The sequence below is a fragment of the Corythoichthys intestinalis genome, chromosome 15 (genome assembly GCF_030265065.1).
Source record: "Corythoichthys intestinalis isolate RoL2023-P3 chromosome 15, ASM3026506v1, whole genome shotgun sequence".
NCBI lineage: Eukaryota > Metazoa > Chordata > Actinopteri > Syngnathiformes > Syngnathidae > Corythoichthys > Corythoichthys intestinalis.
Window position 1 is genome coordinate 11,370,729 of NC_080409.1, and position 22,225 is coordinate 11,392,953.

The 22,225-nt window shown below is 39.8% G+C and overlaps 1 protein-coding gene across 2 annotated transcripts in view; it reads right to left on the reverse strand.

Moving 5' to 3' along the window:
- Positions 1–10,376: 10,376 nt before the first annotated feature.
- tmem63c (transmembrane protein 63C) overlaps positions 10,377–22,225 on the reverse strand; it is a 95,940-nt gene continuing 84,091 nt past the window's right edge. Inside the window, exons 21-23 of one of the 2 annotated variants that reach the window (XM_057859656.1) lie at positions 22,110–22,222; positions 21,947–22,021; positions 10,377–12,404 (exon numbers count right to left, since the gene is read on the reverse strand). In XM_057859656.1, coding sequence (XP_057715639.1) covers positions 12,339–12,404; positions 21,947–22,021; positions 22,110–22,222 — 254 coding nt within the window. In that variant the 3' untranslated portion in view covers positions 10,377–12,338. Of the gene's footprint in view, positions 12,405–18,502; positions 19,576–21,946; positions 22,022–22,109; positions 22,223–22,225 lie in introns of those variants that run through there. The other variant, XM_057859655.1, reaches the window with a different exon arrangement.

A 22,225-nucleotide genomic window follows, 5' to 3' on the forward strand; every position in this document is an offset into this window, starting at 1 on the left:
GTTTGAGTATTTTCTTAAGGCATCTTTAGTATGTTCTGTCTGTATGCATGTAAACAAACGAAGCTGAATGCGCACGGTAATACTTTGGGTGTCAAATTCGCCTCTTGCAGGACGTTTCGCCGGTGTAGCACTTCTTTTTCCCCTACTCTCATCTCGTCTCATCCCGTCTTTCCTGTTCATTTTGCTTTTGCTGCTCGTTTTGTGAAATATCGACAGTGCTGTCATGCTCATTAATGTTCCTCTCGGGTTCAAATTGAAAGGGTTGAACAGGTGACATGTTATGTCGCTAAAGTCATACTCTGAAAGCCCGGCAGCGTAACATGTGACGTCATCGCCCTGAAACGTCAACAACAATGGCGGCCGACTAGTTGAACTAATTTTACAAATTGTATAAAACCAAAAACATAAAGATGGGTTTCAATATCAAATTATTTTAACTTATAATAATGTTTATCTTTTAAGAGCCACAAGTCTTTCTATCCGTGGATCCTTTTTAAAAAATAGTTTCTAGATAACAATGCGAGACAGTTAGCACTCTGTAAACTGGAAATCCATGCTAAAGTTGAATAACTTCTCTCTGTGTGTGTGCATACTTAAGACTTAATAAAGTGATTTCTTGTGGACATTTTACAGCGAATCTGGGTCAGTGTGTTTTCACATCGTTTGCCGCAGATGGTTACGACACAATTTGATTTCAGTCGCACGAGGCCCGATATCTTTTACACCGCCGGTTACGAAAGAGCCGTGCGCCGAACGGCTCGTCGCCCCGAGGTTGACTCGAGGCGCATCGGCTCACTTACTCACGCAACCGCGCGATATGGCCTCCAGAGAGGGAAAGCAACGAGGATTTGCTGAGAATTGACAAATTCGAGCAACGTCTCGGAGATAATCGTACCCCCTCGGGGGCTTGAATATCGGTTTGTGCACGCATTAGCGAGTGAGTGAGCGTTGTATCATCCATGAGCAGGCTGTCTGTTCTGCTGTTGGATCTGTGGCTGACATGGCCTTAATTTGTCTCTGCGCGCACTGCCAACGCTCTCCTCACTTGCCGAGCGTCTCCAGTTGCTTCACAACAACACGGGCTCGTCTCGCCACTGGGCTGGAGACAGATGAGACTCTGACCCAAGCGTTTCTCAGGTCACCTAACAACGCGGCGTGACTGTTTCTCAACAAGAGGCCTCAGGACAATACGTGACAATTAGCGATTTGTCACTATTGCGCCACAGTAGTACGCGCGGATTTTCTCGGAAGGTTGTCTGCGAGAAAAACTATTATTTTTAGAAAGTCTGCAATGTGTTTTGGAAAGAAGGGGTATTAAATGTTGTCATGGCAACTGTTAAGCGATGTGTGTGCATGTGTCGTGCGCTCATGTTTGTTTTTTGATGATGGAGCAGAGAAAGGTATAGTTCCGTCGTCCTCAGTAAGATGTTAGTCGCACCCCTAGTTTGTGGTTAAAAATGTATTTTAGAGTGACCTTCATATAGGTTGCAGCACAATATGGGAGATTTTCAGGCACATTTTTGGACTAATTCTCGATACCAATATGACCAATATGACTTTTATTTGATCTATTATTTATTTAAAGTAACAACTTACATACGTAATAACAACTAAGTACACAGCACAAATAATGCCAATGTGGTAAATATACAGTGGGGCAAATAAGTATTTAGTCAACCACTAATTGTGCAAGTTCTCCGACTTGAAAATATTAGAGAGGCCTGTAATTGTCAACATGGGTAAACCTCAACCATGAGAGACAGAATGTGAAAACCCCCCCCAGAAAATCACATTGTTTGATTTTTAAAGAATTTATTTGCAAATCATAGTGGAAAATAAGTATTTGGTCAATACCAAAAGTTCATCTCAATACTTTGTTATGTACCCTTTGTTTGCAATAACGGAGGCCAAACGTTTTCTGTAGGTCCTCACAAGCTTTTCACACACTGTTGCTGGTATTTTGGCCCATTCCTCCATGCAGATCTCCTCTTGAGCAGTGATGTTTTGGGGCTGTCGTTGGGCAACATGGACTTTCAACTACCTCCACAGATTTTCTATGGGGTTGAGATCTGGAGACTGGCTATGCCACTCCAGGACCTTGAAATGCTTCTTACGAAGCCACTCCTTTGTTGCCCTGGCTGTGTGTTTGGGATCATTGTCATGCTGAAAGACCCAGCCATGTCTCATTTTCAATGCCCTTGCTGATGGAAGGAGATTTTCACTCAAAATCTCTCAATACATGGCCCCATTCATTCTTTCCTTTACACAGATCAGTCGTCCTGGTCCCTTTGCAGAAAAACAGCCCCAAAGCATGATGTTTCCACCCCCATGCTTCACAGTGGGTATGGTGTTCTTCTGCAAGAGAACCTGTGTTTCTACCAAAAAGTTCTATTTTGGTTTCATCTGACCATAACACATTCTCCCAGTCCTCTTCTGGATCATCCAAATGCTCTCTAGCGAACCGCAGACGGGCCTGGACATGTACTGGCTTCAGCAGGGGGACACGTCTGGCAGTGCAGCATTTGAGTCCCTGGCGGCGCATTGTGTTACTGATAGTAGCCTTTGTTACTGTGGTCCCAGCTCTCTGTAGGTCATTCACTAGGTCCCCCCGTGTGGTTCTGGGATTTTTGCTCACCGTTCTTGTTATCATTTTGACGCCACGGGTTGAGATCTTGCATGGAGCCTCAGATCGAGGGAGATTATCAGTGGTCTTGTATGTCTTCCATTTTGTAATTGCTCCCACAGTTGATTTCTTTACACCAAGCGTTTTACCTTTTGCAGATTCAGTCTTCCCAGCCTGGTGCAGGTCTACAATTTTGTCTCTGGTGTCTTTCAATAGCTCTTTGGTCTTGGCCATAGTGGAGTTTGGAGTGTGACTGACTGAGAATGTGGACAGGTGTGTCTTATAACAATAATCAGTTAAATACAGAGTATGAGTAGAGCCTCGTTAGACCTCGTTAGAAGAAGTTAGACCTCTTTGACACCCAGAAATCTTGCTTATTTGTTGGTAACCAAATACTTATTTTCCACTCTAATTTGGAAATAATTTCTTTAAAAATCAAACAATGTGATTTTCTGATTTTGTTTTTCCACATTCAGTCTCTCATGGTTGAGGTTTACCCATGTTGACAATTACAGGCCTCTCTAATATTTTCAAGTAGGAGAACTTGCACAATTGGTGGTTGACTAAATACTTATCTGCCCCACTGTACACTGCTCAAAAATATAAAGGGAACACTAACGTAACACATTGTAGATATAAATGAATGAAATATTTTTATTAAATAATTTGTTCGTTCCATAGTTTAATGTGCTGACAACAAAATCATACTACAATATCAATGAAAATCAAATGTATCAACCCATGGAGGTCTGTATTTTGAGTTATACTCAAAATAAAAGTGAAAAAACACACTAAAGGCTGATTCAACTTTAATGTAAACAAGACAAAATGAGGCACAGTAGTGTATGTGATCTCCACGTGCCTGGACGACCTCCCTGCAACACCTGGGCATGCTCCTAAAGAGACGACGGAGGGTGTCCTAGGGAATCTCCTCCCAGATCTGGACCAGGGCATCACTGAGTAGTTGTTTGTGTTGTGATCAAGCAGACTGGAAAAGTGGGTAGGGCTCACTGACACTGTTCATCAGGGGTTCACATCTTATTTAGATGATAGGGATTTCTTTGTGTCAATCGGAAATCATCAGTCAGAAAGAACCAAATTCACGTGTGGGGTCCCTCAAGGGTCCATTGTTGGACCACTTTTATTTAACATCTATTTGCTTCCCCTAGCTCAGATCATGGAAGAGTATGACATCTCCTATCAAACCTATGTAGATGACACACAACTCTACATTTCTGTGTCCCCACATGATTACAGTCCAGTCTCCCTGAGTAAATTCATTCATCAAATCAATGAATGGATGTGCCAGAATTTTCTCCAGTTAAGTGTGGAGAAGACAGAGATGATCATTTTTGGGCCAAAAAGGAAAGGTCAAAGATAAGCAGGCAACTTAGCACAATGTCACTTACAGCTACAAATCAAGTCAGAAACCTTGGCGTAATTATTGACTCAGACCTAATATTTGATCGCCATCTAAAGTCTGTCACTAAATTTGCTTACTACCACCTAAAAATATAGGCAGAATTAAGGGGCTTCTGATTAAACAAGACATGGAAAAACCTATGCATGTATTCATTTTCAGTAGATTGGACTATTGCAATGGTGTATTTACAGGTCTTGATAAAAAAATCAGTCCGGAAGCTGCAGCTAGTACAGACTGCTGCTGCCAGATTTCTTACAAATACAAGGAAACTGAATCACATTATACCGGGTTTTGAAATCCTTACACTGGCTTCCAGTGAGTCAAAGGATATACTATAAAATACTACTGCTCGTCTACAAAACACTTAATGGCCTTGGACCAAAATACATGCTTGATTTGTCAAGCTTACATCTTACATTTTAGAGCTAAAACGAATACTTGAGCAACTCGAGTAACTCGAGTTTACAAACTGGTCCGAGTAATTTTATTGACTTCGAGGAATCGTTTAATTTTGCCAGCTCTAAGCATCACGCTTTGCCCGGACTACTTATAGGGGCAGTTTACATGGAGACTCTGCGACACGAAGACGCAATGACTGAGTAGCAGAATTGCCTCGCGTGCATATGGAGTCGGCGAAGACGAAAGGCGAAGACGAAAAATTCTGAATCCTGCCTCCAAAGTGGAAGAATTCGATTGCGGGGGCTTGAGGGGGCTGACTCCGCATGAATACCAAAAGCTCCTGCCGCGCGGGACCCGCGCCGATAACGTCAGCACTCATACACGTCACATTGGGCGTGCTGGAGTGGTTTTATTAAACATTAAAAACAGCTAATGGCAGAACGTCGGCTTTGATTTACTGTTTTAATAATATTTTTAAATTTAAATATGTTGAATGTTTCCATTTTTGTGCCTTTTTGATGAAAAGAAACAAAACAAATGCCATTGCTTGGAGAGGGCGGGCATGTTGTCTTCCGGGCTGAGGAGGTCAAAGTGCATCATTCACTGCCGCCTTGTAAATCTGCGCTGCCCCCTAGGGCCTGGCATGAATACTACATCGTTTTCATGCGGATTGTGACATTGTTCGAATGGAGATGGAACCATATAAATCCAAATTTGAAATTTTTCGTCTTCTCGGAGAGTCACCATGTAAACTGCTCCTTAATGCGGGACAACGCGCTGACGTCACGTGCGTAGAGGAAGAAGCAATTTAAAAAAAAAAAAACTTACCGCAGCCGACAGCCACTACAAACTACTCCGACGTTGCAAAAAAAGTATGCCCGTAGTAGCAGGTAGCGTCTGATGCGTCTAATAGATATCACATCTATGTAGAACTAGATGCGAAATGACAGACTGGACGGCGTTAGTAAACAGCCGCCATCTTAAAGCAGCACACTTCTCAGCGCTAATAAATAAGATGTCGCAAGCTGTCACTCGCTCACGTGACGTTAGCCCTGCGGAGGGCTAGGTTTGTGTCTTTATTATTCAATCAAAAAAAAAAGTTGCTTCAATCAAAATATAAAATTTCAATTAAAAAAAGTCACTTCAATAAAAAAAATGTGTTTGAATGCATGAATAAATTTGTAACCCAAAAAAATATGCATTTGAAAACGTTTTTTTTTTTTTTAATTGATTTTTTTTTTCTTTTGATTGAAACAACTTTTTTTTTTTTTATTGAAATAGATTTTTCATTTGGGCCACATTTTGGCAAGGACATTTGTGTCTTTATTATTTAATCAAAAAGTAAGTTGCTTCAAACTATATATATATATATATATTTTTTTTTTTTTTCTTCAAAAGAAAACACTTCAATCAAAAATAAAAGAATTTCGATCATAGAAAAAAAGTTTTTGAATGCGAAAAAATACTTGAGACTCAGAAATTTGCATTTGAACACTTAATTTTTCATTTAAACTGTTTTCTTTGATTGAAGCAATCCTTATTTTGTTTGGGCCATATTATGGGTAGGACATTTGTGTCAAAATCATTCAATCCCATAAAAAATTGCCTTAATCAAAAAACTATTTTCAATCAAAGAATAAATCCTTTGCAAAAATAAAATTGCCCTTCCCTAAAAAAGTATATATATATATACAGTGGGGGTAACAAGTATTTGATACACTCCCAATGGGAAAACCCATCTATGCATATATCTTTTAAAAAAAAAAATTTTTTTAATTTGAAATATTTTTTTTTTTGAAGTGTCACTTTTTTGGAGAGCAAAGTTTTGAACTCATTTTTTATTTGAAGTACTAAAGATTTTGAACGCACTTTTTTTTTTTTTTTTTTAAGTAGAAAAAGTTTTGATTGGATCATTCTGACACAAACATCCAACTTCCCTGCTACTTCCTTCATATTTGAGTGACAGGTGATTACGCCAATGGCATAGCAGCTTGATGAAGCAAGAATAATGGCCACCAGGGCTCCAGCCAGCCATCGGACTCAGCTCGAGGAGTTCAAGCTGAAAGTAGCGCACAGAAGGCGGATGACTTCGATGCGAGGCAGTGCTTCTATGATCCGAGAGTACAGTACATCTGAGATGCTATTGTTGGCTGTTTTCAACAATGTACATCGAAAATAAAGACATTGATTGACTGAAAATGGTTCAATATTAGACGAAATGTCTTGTTTTCTAATGTATATTTGGAACTGGTCTTTACCTAAAAAAAAAAAAAAAAAAGTTTTATCCCATTTACTCGATTAATCGATAGAATTTTCAGTCGATTACTAAAATATTTGATAGCTGCAGGCCTATACATTTTACATAGATGTTACATCTAGACCCCTAAGGTTGTCTGGAACCGGTCTCCTGTGTGTTCCAAGAGCAAGAACCAAGCAGGGTGAGGCAGCATTTAATTTGATTTGCCGGTAATGTGATTTTTATGAATCATTTTATCTCTGCTCGTGGATCTTCATGTGATTTAAAGCACTTTGAATTGCCTTGTGTTGAATTGTGCTATACGAATAAATTTGCCTTGCCTTAAAAGGGTTTTCATTATGGTCTTTAAAAAAGCGTTTGAAAAGTCTTAAATTTGGCTTGTTCAAACCTGGAGAGACCCCGCTTGTTGTAATGTCACCAAGCAGGCCTATTCATATTGTTTTTTTTTTTTTTTTACCAATTGCAACAGCAACATGCCTCGAAAGGAAAGAATAAGAGGTGTTTTGTTGACCCTTGCTCGTTTGGAATAGGTTGCTATTTATTCAAAAGTATAAATAAATATGAAATTTTCTATTATATCTGCAATGTTTTTTCTTTCTTTTATTAATTCACATTGTTCTAATGAAAACAAAACAAAAATCAACATCATAAAAAAAGGGGGGGGGGGGCGGGGGGGGGGGGACGAGACACCGGCGTCGTAAAGTCGAAATCACGTAAGTCGGGTATGTCGTAAACCGGAGACTGCCTGTACTCCATCTTTCAAAAGTATGCGTGCTAGGTTCTAAATTTTCGATCAATCCAGGGTGTATCCAGTGACCCTAAGACAAGCAGGATAGAAAAAGGACTCAAGAAAAGGTTTGTTTCTATTCTAAGCATCTGACTAGGAGAGAGAACGACAGGTGGGACACCCTCAGGAATTCACCTTTCAAGAAGCATGTTGCCAAGGGCGACGGGGGAAATGTCAAGCAATGACTGTTAAGTACATATACTTAGATGCAGAGCTTCAAATCATTTTGCTGCAAGCTCTAATTCAAATCTGATACACATGATAGTACTTAAAATGTTGTAGGCCTTTATTTTTGTATTTATTCAATCAAAAATGGAAAAACTTAAGTTCAACCAACTTTTTTCCCCCCAGTCTGTGGGTTTATGCAAAGAGGCCCCTGAGACAGTCCAGCACATCACAGCAGGGTGTAAGATGCTGGCAGGCAATGCATACATGGAACGACATAACCAGGTAGCAGGCATAGTGTACAGGAACATCTGTGCCGAGTACGGACTGGAGACCCCACAGTCAAGGTGGGCGACACCTCCAAAGTTGGTCGAGAACAACCGAGCCAAGATCCTGTGGGACTTCCAGATCCAGACAGACAAACTGGTGATGGCCAACAGGCCTGACATAGTTATGGTGGATAAACATCAGAAGACAGCAGTAGTGATAGATGTAGCAATCCCGAGCGATAGCAACATCAGGAAAAAAGAACACGAAAAATTGGAGAAATACCAAGGGTTAAGGGAAGAGTTGGAGAAAATGTGGGAAGTAAAGGCAACAGTGGTGCCAGTAGTGATCGGGACGCTAGGGGCAGTAACCCCCAAGCTGGGTGCATGGCTCCAACAGATACCAGGAACAATGACCGACATTCCGTTCAGAAGAGCGCAATCCTAGGGACAGCGAAGATCCTGCGCAGAACCCTCAAGCTCCCAGGCCTCTGGTAGAGGACCCGAGCTTGAGAGGAGAGACCATACCACACAGGTGGGCGAGACTTTTTTTTTTTTTTTAAATAAAAGCATTAGAAAGTACAACAGTAAAAAAAAAAAAAAAGTGTAAAAATAGAATTAATAGTCATGACCACAAACCCAAATGTTTTGGGAAACAAAATTGTTTTTATATATCAATGCGATGAAACAAACTAGGAACTACCACTTAGAACTTTGGAACAAAATTTGTTATACATGGTGTTATCTTTTATACAGTATATTACCACAGGTAGGTGAATCAAAGGAATCTAGACTTTCTCTGGAAAAAACAGTATTCTAGTTGTGTAAAAGGAAAAGCCTAAATTATCTTGCATTTCAATGTAAAAGTCGATTTCCAGTGCAAATGCTAACACAAACATAAAACTTTCACTCCACAACATGGGAAAGTTCCCTTCTGCGTGACAGTTTACATAGTTTTCAGTTGTCGTCTTACCAATCCATATGTAAAACTAGCATTTACATATATGTTATAATGCAATGACATAATCAAACTAGTACTTAGATATGTGATTTTATCCATTTTCCCAAAAATGTCGCAATCACCACATTGGTGCTTGGAACTACTCACGCCCTACATGAACCACGTGACTACCAGCGGCGAGGTCAGAGAGGGTTGCAACTCTCTTTCTCTACCGCTCTGCTCATACCAAGGGACGATTTAAGAGTGTTCGATCAGCATGTATTTGGGATGTGGGAGGACACCTGAGTGCCTGGAGAAAACCCATGCAGGCATGGGGAGAATTTGCAAACTCCACACAGGAAGGCTGGTGCCCGGTGCTCGGGATTGAACTAATGATCTCAGAAATGTTAGGCGGATGTGCTAACCCAGACATGTCCAAAGTCGGGCCCGGGGGCCAAATGTGGCCAGTGGAAAAATTTCATCTGGCCCCCAGCCTCTGTCATAAAATCAATAACATCTGGCCCACACGCAGACTTAATAAATTGGTCAGCAGTACTGCTACCCATGGCCGTATTACAGACCGGGCCAGTGGGGCCGGCGCCCAGGGGCCCGGGGGGGAAAGGGCAGTGTGTGATTTGGGACAGTATTAACCTGTCAAATTGCGTACAGTGCGACTCAAGTGCACTGCTTTACAGTACACCGAGAAAGTACTCGATTTGGGGTTCATGGTTAATTTACATGCGCAACCGCAAGTTACATTGAAAAACAATTATGCTGACACTCGAGAGAAATTTTTTATTTTTTTTTAAGTTGCCAGATTCTCTTTAAAAGTCGCTAAGTTGCTAGATGAGGTTTTAGTCGCCTGAGATGGCCAGAAGTCGCTAAATTTAGTGACAAAGTCGCTAAATTGGCAACACTGGGTATGGCGGTAATATGTAGGGGGCAGTCATTCTTATATTAAACTAAATTATAAATTATTCTGCAAACTCCTGGCCCTGGGGCCCAGACCCCCCATAATCCGGCCCTGCTGCTACCAGCATATGAAGTCGCTTACACACTAAATGCTGCTCCGCATTTACCCAGTAAAAGGCAGCAGCACTCTAAGCAACATTACCCCGTGTGACCCTTTACTCCCAATTTTCTAAAATGGCGACAATTAACAAAAAAAAAAAAAAAAAAAAAAAGTTGACTGCGACGGCCGACGCTTCAAGGATAGGTGGAAATTGGACTATTTCTTCTCTAAAATACGCAACTGTGTCTGCCTCATTTGCAAAGAGACAGTCGCTGCTTTTAATGGTTCAATGTGAGGCGATATTACCAAACAAGACATGCTGACATGTACGACAAAATTACAGGGTAAATACGTAGCGATAAATTGAAGCAACTTGAAGCTAGTTTAATTTCACAGCAGCATTATTTTGCAAGAGCCTGAGATTCAAAAGAGTACGCCACAAAGGCTAGTTGTGCTAGTTGCCTTAACCGAGACATCTAATGGGCTCTGCTTCCGTCACCGAGAGAGTACTGCATTACCCGATCTGAACCAGGCAACCAACCATCATATTTTTATCATGTAAAAGTGTGTTCTCAGATTTTGCGCCCTTATCAGATGTTGCTCCTGAAGCTTTTGTGGCAGTGTATAAGCACTCTTTTACATTCATTTGGACTCTCATAATCCAAAAGGTGCCAAATAAACAAGTTACATCATACACATATACAGGGGCGGACTGGGACCAAAAAGCAGCCCTGGACTTTGACTCAGCCCAGCCCACAAGAATCGCTGTACGAAAGGAAACACAGACCCCCTAGGGGGCGCCGGGGGCATGCCCCCCCGGGAGAATTTTTTTTGTTTTTGTTTTTACATTTTATTGTAAAATGCATCAATTTCGTGCACTTTGAGAGAAAAATGAAGTGGCTATGAAGAACTACACATTGCATTATTATGCATATACAATATAGTTAATGATTTTCTTTGCAGTATGTTAGCCATTTTCTATCTGTGCCATCTTTGCGTATGAATACTCTTTGTATAGTCAGGTGTTTTGTCTTCTGAGGGTGGTAAGTTAAAAAAAGTGTCTAGACTGTGACTGTCTGACTTGGAGCGCTCAAAGTACTGCAAGGCTGAACTGGAATTGGATTTAAAATGTAGCTACCTGGTGGATAACAATTGCCAGTATACCGAGCAAGTAACCCTCTTCATCCCTATTTACTTGCTCTGCGCTTGTCTGGGGAACTTCCACCAGCTTATCATTACTCCCTCCCTCTTCTTTTCTCTCTCCCTGCACCAGCTGCACGTCAGAGCGGCTGCTGCTCCCACTCTCACCATCGCCGGGGGCTGGGCAGTTGTTACCCGGCGTGGCCGTTGCAGCCAGACTGATGCTTGCGAAAATATTTGTCAACTTATGACATTTTGATGCTTCGCTCTCCAGTTTCTTTAATTTTTTCTCCCTAACCTTCTCCCCGCCACCCTTCTTTCTTTTTTTGCCACCACCATCCATATTGTGCATTAACGCTCGTCGCTATTTTGCTTCCACAAGGAATCAATGAGGGCTACTCTGTGCTTTCTTCGTTCTTCTATCAGATTGGCGGTGAACAGCCAGGCGCATTGCTGCCACCTGTCGGATTGGATGTGAACTGTAGATAATCAGAGGATAGGGGGGATAAAAACAGTGATGTATAATGAATGGCGGCCGCCGGCCGTCCTGTGATCCTCCAGAAGCCACAGATTACCAGTCCGCCCCTGCACATATATATGCAACATGAATACGGCGTAAATAAATTTTTAAGACGGATAAGCGACACAGAAAACGAATGAATGAATGTATTAAATTTAGTTTGATGGCTGGCTATTCGTATAATTTTCTCCCCAACAGATTATAATGATGCCTTATTTTGCACAATGAGATAAAAGAGGGCTGTTGTGTACTTTATATGTACTTAAAGCACATTAGTTGCATGCAGGTAGCGTTCAAGACCACATTGTTTAGTAACATTATCTAACACCATAAGGACCATGTTTTTTTTTTTTTTTTCTACATCGATAGTGTGTGTATTGTTTATCGATCTATTAGCTACATCCGTAACTCAAGTCCTCAGATGAAAACCAACAAAACTGTGACAGTCCTCGAATGCTTAAGCAAGGTTGGACCCCAAAGCAGACAACAATAACAGAGGGATTGCGTACAAGGGTTTATTGAACACACACACACAAAAAAAAACACGCCATCGCAAAAAAGGAGGGAAAAAAAAAGGTCCGTGACAATAGGTTGGGATCAATAAAAATAAAACCCAAGGGAAAGCCGCTGTGAAAGGCAGACGAACAAAAAAAAAAAAAAAAAAACAAGGCAAGGATGCAACTAGCAAAGAAGGGATCGAGAATACAAACTGTTAAATGGCAGCAAGTCAATATCTTGGCAACCCGCTAAGGATCGGTTTAAAGACACTGCTGATGAGCTGGAATTGTAGGTATGACGTCGGGAACTCATCCCACAGTTCTGTGTCCGCACCCCCAGCCCAGCGTGCATTGGCGTGTAAAACATGGCGCCCTCTGTTGGTCAAAACGTACAAAAGATTATAGATTTTTAAATCAATTCTAATTCTAATAACATATTTTAGTAAAAGAGAACAATTGTGGCTTATTAGAGCCTACAAGTCTTTCGGTCAGTGGTTCTTTCGCTCACAATGTCTGGTATTTGCTGTCTAAAAGAACCATAAAGCCACAAGCAAAAAAGCTCTGCACTCAATTTTTTTTTCCAAACAACTTTTTTTCTCCTGTTGTCATCCTCTTCTATAGTTAATTTGCTTGCTCTTTAGTCTTCAGTTCATGCAGCATATTTCAGGCCATGCTGGATTGTCACACAGAAGGGAGTGCTTCTTTCAAGGCACAGCAATAAGAGACCATTGCAGGACGGGGATGACGGCACATAGTCAAGTCATCTTACATTCGCTCTAAAATTACGCCAGGAGGGGTCAAAAAACACCTAAAAGCAAAATGAATAGATTCAGACTAGAGTTGTCCGATAACGACTTTTTAATCGATATCCCGATGTTGTCCAACTCTATAAACCGATACTGACATATGCAGTCAGGGACTTAACATATTACGGCTAATTGTTTTGTGATACCCCACTGGATGCTTCAATCATGATAAATATAACAACTTTAAGGTTTTCCAAATAAAATAAAGATCCTGTGAAAAATAAGAGAACAACTGCCAAAATAATGTCCCATTTAAATCAAATGAGATTAGCCAAAATTTTCGTAACTAAAATAGGAGGAAGAATACATGAATAAATTGCGTTAAATGCCCCAAAGAGTCACTAGCGGGCGACCAAAGAATTACAAATACAGGCAGGGAATCGTAGGACATGGCATTTCCAAAGATGCATTTTACTGGTTTTTGGCACAGTTTTCATTATAACTATGTTATGTTGTTTTTATTACTTTTCTCAGTGACTATTTATTTCTGGCGATGCAGTAGTTATATGTGATGAGTTTATAATTCATTTATTGTTCATTTTATTTGTGCACCATGAGTGACTCGGTTCTTTCCCTCAATTAAGTAATCACAAGCATCTATGTTTGGAGACATCTAGAGAGGTCACTTCAAGCACAGCTGCTTTGCTAAGTTGTGACCAGCCCATGCACAAAGGCTGCAGGCTGTGCATTAACTTGTAAAACAGCAAACTTACTGGCGCAAAACTGATACCGATAATATTTTAAATGCTTTTATCGGTCGATATCATCGGTCGCCGATATTATCGGACAACTCTAATACAGACGTATTGTAAATGAACCAGATAATGCTTCAAACGATAACACAGTTGTCATAAAGTCAGCAGAAATAAAACAACTACTGTACATTTGACACATAGCCATGATTGCACCGCAGTTAATTTATTCGCTGTCACTTGATGGTTTTGCAAGTCCAAACCATTTTGACCACGGGGCTGGCAGTGAACAATCATGGCGGGTTTGTGTGTGGATGTAAACCAGGAACATGCGAGTCCCATCGCTAGCGGAACAAAATTCATGAAAATAGAATTTAAAATGGTACTCTTCTGAATAGGGATGTCCAGATCCAATCAAGTGATTGGAAATCGGGCAGATAGCGCTATTTTTCAGAGGATCGAATCGGGTGAAAAGGATAGTTTTTTTTTCATTAAAAATATACATACTTATGTTTTTCTGCTTCATGCTCTTACCGCGCCAAACCCTCTCTCCTGTTAAGCAGTGCGCCCAAACTGTCCAGTGCAGCTTGCGTATTCTTGTTTAAAAATTATAAACGAGCGGTGGGACAGTAACGTTTGTAACTTTTGTTCAGAAAAAAAAAAAAGAATAAAAAAACTTCGGTATCGGATGGGGACTCTATTGGCAGATTCTCAAAATCAGGTGACTCGGACTCTGGTACAAAAATATGCGATAGGGACATCCCTACTTCTGAAGCATGACCGCAACAATTTTGGTTAATGTCAGGTCTGGTGTGACTCAGATCTAAAAAAAACAAAACAAAACAAAACAAAACAATGCAGATCCATGACAAAAGCTGTTTTAAATGCTCAATGTCAGAAGGTACACCAACAATCTGTTGTGAAATTTTCTTATTTCCAACGTAAACAATGCCTTGGCTTAGCTGTGCAAAGAGGAAAGTAGATACTCACCAACTCAAAAGGCCAAATTATAACTTATATGAGCAAAAATAAATGCTTAAAGGGCAGATGAAGAGTTCAATTCTTGAGCGTTTTACTCGGTGAAATTGTATTGAATGCATCATTTGCTGTCTTAAAACTCTTATTACTCCCCCCCAAAAAATAATCGACCGCAGAGTTTTTAAGTTACTGCCATAGCAACACCTTATCAAGGAAGGACGCGCCTCACTGCCGACCGCTACCCAATGACGTAATTTACAGAAGGCCTCGCAAGCACTCCAATTTGGAAGTACTACGCTATCCTTGCCAAATATTGCAAAGATTCCCTGGTTTTCACTCACGAGATTCAGCATGTCATCTCTAGGGTTGGGCATCGTTTGAATTTGAATGGTTCTGGTTCCGATTCCACGTTTCGATTTCGGTTCCAAACGACTCTCGATTCCGATTCTTTTAATAGGCAGGGTAAAAAAATTGCATAGTTTATATTAATTTCCTAACTTCTCAATTATTTTTTTGAAATTATATGAACTTTCGATTAACTTTGCTATTAATTTCTCACAGAGCTATTTTAAACTTGTATATAAATTAGGGCTGTCAAAATTATTGCGTTAACGGGTGGTAATTATTTTTTTAAATTAATCACGTTAAAATACTTGACGCAATTAACGCACATGCCCCGCTCAAACAGATTTAAATGACAGCTCAGTCATGTGCACTTGTTACTTGTGTTTTTTGGAGTTTTGTCGCCCTCTGCTGGCGCTTGGTGCGACTGATTTTTTTGGGTTCAGCACCATGTGAATTGTGTAATTATTGACATCAACAATGGCGAGCTACTAGTTTATTTTTTGATTGAAATTTTTACAAATTTTATTAAAACGAAAACATTAACATAATATAAAATTTCTATAACTTGTACTAACATTTATCTTTTAACAACTACAAGTCTTTCTATCCATGGATCGCTCTGACAGAATGGTAATGTTAATGCCATCTTGTTGATTTATTGTTATAATAAACATATACAGTACTTATGTATAGTATGTTGAATATATATATCAGTCTTGTGTCTTATCTTTCCATTCCAACAATAAATTACAGAAAAATATGGCATATTTTATAGATGGTTTGAATTGCGATTCATTGCGATTAATTAATTTTTAAGCTGTGATTAACTCGATTAAAAATTTTAATTGTTTGACAGCCCTAATATAAATATCAGTCTTTGAACTTGAATATGATGAAGTTTCTTTCCACAGGAAAGCACTTTCACAAAGATGTTTATTTTTCAAAAGCTCACAAAGAAAACATTTAAACATATTCTTTTGCCTATGTTTTAGAGTGTCTTATGCTGCAGGCATTTATTGTATTTCATCGTTTGTTTTTGGTGTTATTTCTACAAGTTAGTTAAGAGCTGACATCTTGCAGATGCAGGTGAGTGTTGATCTTAGGTTGACTACTTTTTAAGTTGAATTTCTTTCTAAACTGATATATTGTACATCCGTCCACAAGATGTCACTATTGGAACTCTGGACTCTACAGTTTTTCTTTGGTTTTACGATATGCACTTGGCTTCCCCTAGTGGTGACTTACTGGAAGCAGCAGGCAAAAAGAACATTACTTTAGTTGGAAAAGGATCCTTGAGGTGTACAGACGCTACACACCTCCTTTGCACTACACATCGTTGGGAACCCTTGATAAAACAAAATCCGTAAGTTTTCACGTTTCAACAGAGAGTCTGATATCATTTTTGGTGTGTTTGTTCTGATACTTTGTTGTCATTTATGTGAAGCGAAGCAGCATTTTTTTGTGCTACGCTAAATTAGCCACTTCATTGGATTTGCTCATAATGGAGCTAGTCTTCATGTGGCTTCTTCTTCGTGGTGTTCGGCAGCTATTTTTTCCGGTTGGTGGTCAGGGCATCGAAACTTGGAATCGAAATTTTAAACATTGAACCGTTTCAGGAGAACCGGAGTGTTAGTCCCGGATCCCGTCTATGCTCGATGCCCAACCCTAGTCATCTCGATGTGTAGTGAGGAATTGCTCACACGAAGGCTCGACACTATCACTGGCCCAAAATTCTATGGTGTGATTGATGTTACCGGAGGGAAGTAATATCTATTTATCTATCTTATTTTTTACTTTATTTTATTAATATGATGTGTAATACCTGTTTTTGTACAGTTATTAGGGGAATTTGGGGGTATTTACTTAAAGGGTTAATTCCGACCACCTGTATAACTACTCGTCTGTTTTTGCAATTACTGATAATTGAATCACAGAATGAGTGGAGAAAGAAAGCTTCAGAGTGAAATCACGATGCTAGACGTAGGCTTACTCATGCTGCAACTATTAATTGATTAACTCGAGTAATTCGATAAGAAAAAAGCTTCGAATCAACTTTTGCTGCTTCGATGATTCGTTTAATTAGAGTGGCGTTGTAAGGGTTTGTTTTGAAAGTGTTGGCATTTAGTTTTATTGATTAGGGTGGATACACTGCCCTCTAGTGGCAACAGCGAATATGACATAGCTCTTTTAAAATAGCTGAATCCAACTGTTGCCTCTTAAAACCAACATAATCTAAGTTTTTGTTTGAGCAAATGTTTGTTTGTGCATGTTATTTAGTTTAGTATATTTAGCAGGTTTTTTTTGTGGGAATATGTGAACGATTCGTAAAGAGAACATTTTATAGCATTTAAGCTAGCTAGCATAGCTAACTATTGCTATGCAAGTTAGGCAGTTATTCTTTTGTACTTGATTTATTATTTACATTGTTATTTTCTTTATACTGTTTGAGGCTAAGCTTAGGTATTTTTATTTTAAAATGCATTTAGTGCTCCTGTAAAATGAAAGTGCAGTTCTACATTGTTTGAACAAACATTCAGAAATTTTATTTAGTATTTGCATTTAATACTATTTTGAAAGTGCAATCTTGGCATGTCAAAATGAATGTTATTTCAAGCATAAACACTTTTTCATTTGTTTTACATCTCCTAAAATGTATTCTGCAATGCATAAAATGTTTGTAATCTGATTACTCGATTATTCTAACTAACCAATCGATAGATTAATCGATTACCTGAATAATCGAAAGCTGCAGCCCTAAGGCTTACCACTCTTCCTTTCGTGAAGTTTAGAACCGCCAATCACCACCGTCTGCCGTACAGAGTGAATCGTCATCATCTGACACCTCAGGTTCAAACATATAATCTTTCGTCATCGTTTATGGGGCGCCGTTTGTAAAGCAGCACATGCTCAAAATTACGACAACATTTTCTCACATTTAGCGCCACACAGTGTTTTAAACGTGGTGTGAAATTTTTAGAGTCACTTTTTTTTTTTTTTGCACATTTACATTATTTAGCAACTTAAATGTTTATTTTTAAATAAGTTTTGGGCCTGATTGTTTAAATCCAGAACTAAATATTTAATTTAAAGCCTAAATTTATATCCTATATCTTAAATGCTAAATCTGGAAATGGTTGGAACTAAATATTTAGATTAATATGCAAATTCACATGACGAGAGACCGGAAGTAACAAAATAAAAGCTGGAGCACACAAAATACTCTTTAAATAGTTTCTCCTAAATATGTATTGTACCTATATATTCTTATTATCACAATGACTCATGTCCAAGAGCAGACTGCCACCGTTGAGTAGGTTTTATTCATTTTTAAGCAACGTAAACAGACCGTCTGAGCTGCTCCACCAGCTTTTATTTTGTTACTTCCGGTCTCCAGTCATGTAAATTTGCATATTAAGCTAAATATTTAGTTCCGACCGTTTCCTGATTTAACATTTAGGATATAGGATATAAGTTTAAGATTTAAATTAAATATTTAGTTCTGGATTTAAACAATCAGGTCCAAAACTTCTTATTTAAAAATAAATATTTAAGTTGCTAAATAATGTTGTAAATGGGCAAAAAAAAGTGTCTCTAAAAATTTCAAACCATTTTAAACACTGTGTGGCGCTAAATGTGAGAAAATGTTGTCGTAATTTTGAGCATGTGCTGCTTTACAAACGGTGCCCCATAATAGTTAACGTCACGAAAAAGCGATGCTGAACGGCTACTTTCGCTGGAAACATCACTATTGCTGCAGCTGCTGCTAAGGATAAAGTCAGCCATGTCGTCTGTTGTTTTCTGTAAATGACGTCACACTTCCGGGTTGGAGAAGGCAGTACTGACGAGTGCTAAAAAATACAGCAAAAAAACAAATTCTTCTCGCAGTTACGCGTTACAAACGACATCATTTTGACGAACTCGTCCGAAGTTTAATTTCGTTAAATTACACCGAAACCCGATAAACACTCCATCTGCCCTTAAAGTAATCAGCTTCAGACAGAGTAGCATTGCTTGTGAAGGACAGAGAGTGTACATATCTTATCTCTGCGTTACATTGCACCCTCCGTCTGTCAGCTCTCTCACTGCAGATGGCTTCACAAGTCGCTCCCCTCCTCCAGCCTCCATCAAGCAGATATCACCCGAGCCGGGACCACTCTGTCAGTCTGGCAGGGCGAGCCTGCTCACACCGCCCACCGCGGTGGGATCTTTCACCTCCGCTCGTGTCCGAGGGGCAAAAGGTTTGTGACAAAAGACCCAAAGATAGTTTGTCTTTCATCGTTTTGTAGTGAATTGACAGTAAAGAGTCATGGAGGAGGATGGATTCTACAGTGACGTGCGCTTCAGGCGTATTAGCCGTGTTCTGGATATGATTACGTAGCTCCAGTGTTTTCCTCTTGGGCTTGAATAATCTCCACTACTGCGGAGTCCGAAGTCAAGTGGAAAGAAGAAACGTGGCATCGTTGCGGCATGATTTAAGGGGAAGTGGCATTACTGGTAGCCCGCTGGACTGTCGATGAGTGGGCTGGAGCAAGAGGTGTCAGGGGGGTCTCGGAGCTCGGTCTCACGGGTCTGGGTGTGCTCTTCGTCTCCCTCCTCCTCCTCCTCTCCTGCTGGGCCGTGGGCTGAACTCTGGGAGCTGGCCATGGCGCCATAGCTGTGGTGGGCCGGGGAGGGCATGGGGGTCAAGGCGAGCTCCGGCTCCAGCAGGACGGACGCCACAAACAGCTGAAGGGACAACAACGTACAGTAAAGGGTGTCACCCAGTCAATCGGGTCATGGGGTTCACTTAGATTTTTTCCAGAATAGCGCGGACTCCCGAAGCCCAACAAAATCAAGTAGTGGCAAGGGCGTAGGTTTGCATAGGAACGGTAGAGACATAACACTACCACCTTTTCGGGATGCTCAGATTGTCTCCACCAAATTTTAGGCCACCTTATTTGCATTATTTAATTAGTTGAGTTATATCGGTAATTTAGATTGTCTTGTAAGGACAGAATAGACCTTACCATTATGAAGTGAATTAGCTTTATTATGTTCAAGACTTACTTTTATCCTTTTCTACTTGCTGAATGTGTCAGTCCATTTTTTTCCCCTCAAACGCACGTTTGATTTGCTGACCGTCCCACACCCCGCCACACAGACTCACTCACACAATCACACAGCCTCGACAGATTCATGTCGATAACATGCCTTCTTGGTAAAGGAGGGATATTAGAAGTTTTTTTTCGTCCAGCAGCAGCAGCCACAATCACCACTAATTATGCTACTGAAAGTCCCACCTGCATCAGAGTTAGCATAACATTAAACTGTGTTAAACTTGCTAACCTGCAAAACTACTGCGGTCAGGCCAGCCTCTACAAAGAACAACAAAGTCAACATTTGGATCATTGTTTGCATTATGTGCATTACGGTAATTAGAGCTGGGAATCTTTGGGCACCTAACGATTCGATTACGATTACGATTCAGAGGCTCCGATTCGATTATAAAACGATTATTGATTATTGATATTATTATTATTATTATTATTATTTTTTTTTTTTTAATTTGTTTTGTACATTAGTTCCAAAATTGTTCAAAAATCCTCTCAGGCTAAACCAAACTACTATTTCAGTATCAAGTTAACATATAGCAGTAAACAAATATACAAAAATAACAGTAAATAAAAAACTCCAGTCCCCATTCTATATCAGCAGCTTTAAACTACTTTCAATTAATTTAATGTTGTGAATCAACCGTTAAAGTTGTTAAAATTGCTCCTGTTATTCCATAATTTCTCTTTTGTCTACTTTCAACATGTAAAAGTTTTAAAACTTTTTTAAAGATAGATTCAAGTCAATATTTTACCGATTTAGGAGTATTTTAGATAAAAAGTTAATTAGGTTCACTTGGAAGGTTCGCAACAGCAGCCTTGCAGGGAAGTGTACTGCTTTAAGATGGCGGCCGTTACGCCCGCATCTAGTTTTTTGTAGATGTGCTGGTAACGATACCGAAGTTATAATGCATCTAGTCCTATATAAATTATATCTACCGTAACATAATGTGGCTTGTAGCAGCTTTTCGGCAGCAGTCAGGTATGTTGTTGTTGTTTTTTTTTTATCTCGTGGCATGAGTTGAGCTAGAGCCGTGAGTTGAGCATTGGCGTTACCCGAGGGGCCGGGTAATGAGAAGCATGATGTTTAGCTACTCTCGCTCCGTCCCTAATTGCGTACCAAAGACTGCGCGGCGCGCTGAGTGTGTCGTACTTCTGCTTTACTTGGCATATTTCAATAATCGGAATTTGGACGTTTGTGAATCGTTCTCGAATCTTCCACGGCCGAATCGCGAATAATCTAAGAATCGGAAATTTTGCACACCTCTAACGGTAATGCAACGCAGTGGCTTCAGAGTGCAAGTCCCTTTATTAAAAAAACAGGTACACTGTGAAATGAATCTGAAATGAAATCACACATCAGAATTTCATGAGAGTACTTTGGCTCGAGTCTTGGGGTAGTCTAGTCTGCCTTAGATGTAGATCGGTCCTTGGATATCTTAGATTTTTTTCCATTCATTTTTTCCCAAATCACTTCTACAATACTTTAGTTTGAGTCTAAGGGTGCTCCAGTGTCCTCCAGAAGTGGACCCATTCTTGGATAGCTCCCTGTTTTTTCAACAAAGGGAGTTGCACCTCGAAATGTTTCATGTGTAGTTTTTCAAGAGTGTTTGAATCGAACATTATATCACCTGAACCAATATACATGAAAGTTAGTATAAATCAACAGATTTATTTTGCATTGATTATTGAGCCAATCAATTAATTAGGTTCATATTCGTGAGAATGGCCAAGATGTAAAGTCGAGCGTCAAGTCGAAATCGCGTAACTCGAGTACGTCCAAAAGTGTTCATGTAAACATATCCAATGTCATGCATTGGCCTATTCACAGGTCTCAACAAAAAATAAATCAGGATGCAGCAACTAATCCAGAATGCTACTGCAACAGTCCTTCCAAGAGAGACTATGAATGTAGTTATTTAAAAATCATACGGTTGCCTATGCAACTTAAAAACCTGTCAAACTGTCAGTCAAACTAGCTGATCATAAAAAAAATTGTACTTTACATTGGAAGCAGTGGTTGCAGTAACTGTACTCCTGTCTGCTTCTTGGAATGTTCTCTCTGCTGGTTGATTAGACATCTGAAATAAACACAAAATGGTCCATGGAAAGATGAGATGCGTGAAAATAATAATTCAATAATCAAAATCTGAGTTCCATTAGGACTACCTGGTAGCTTGTTGACTTGTCAGGTTGCTTTTTAAGGCACAAGCGGAAAAAGGAAACCACAATGGAGGACAGCAGGGACGCCAAAGTAAACAAGGTTATGGGATGCACTGCACCTG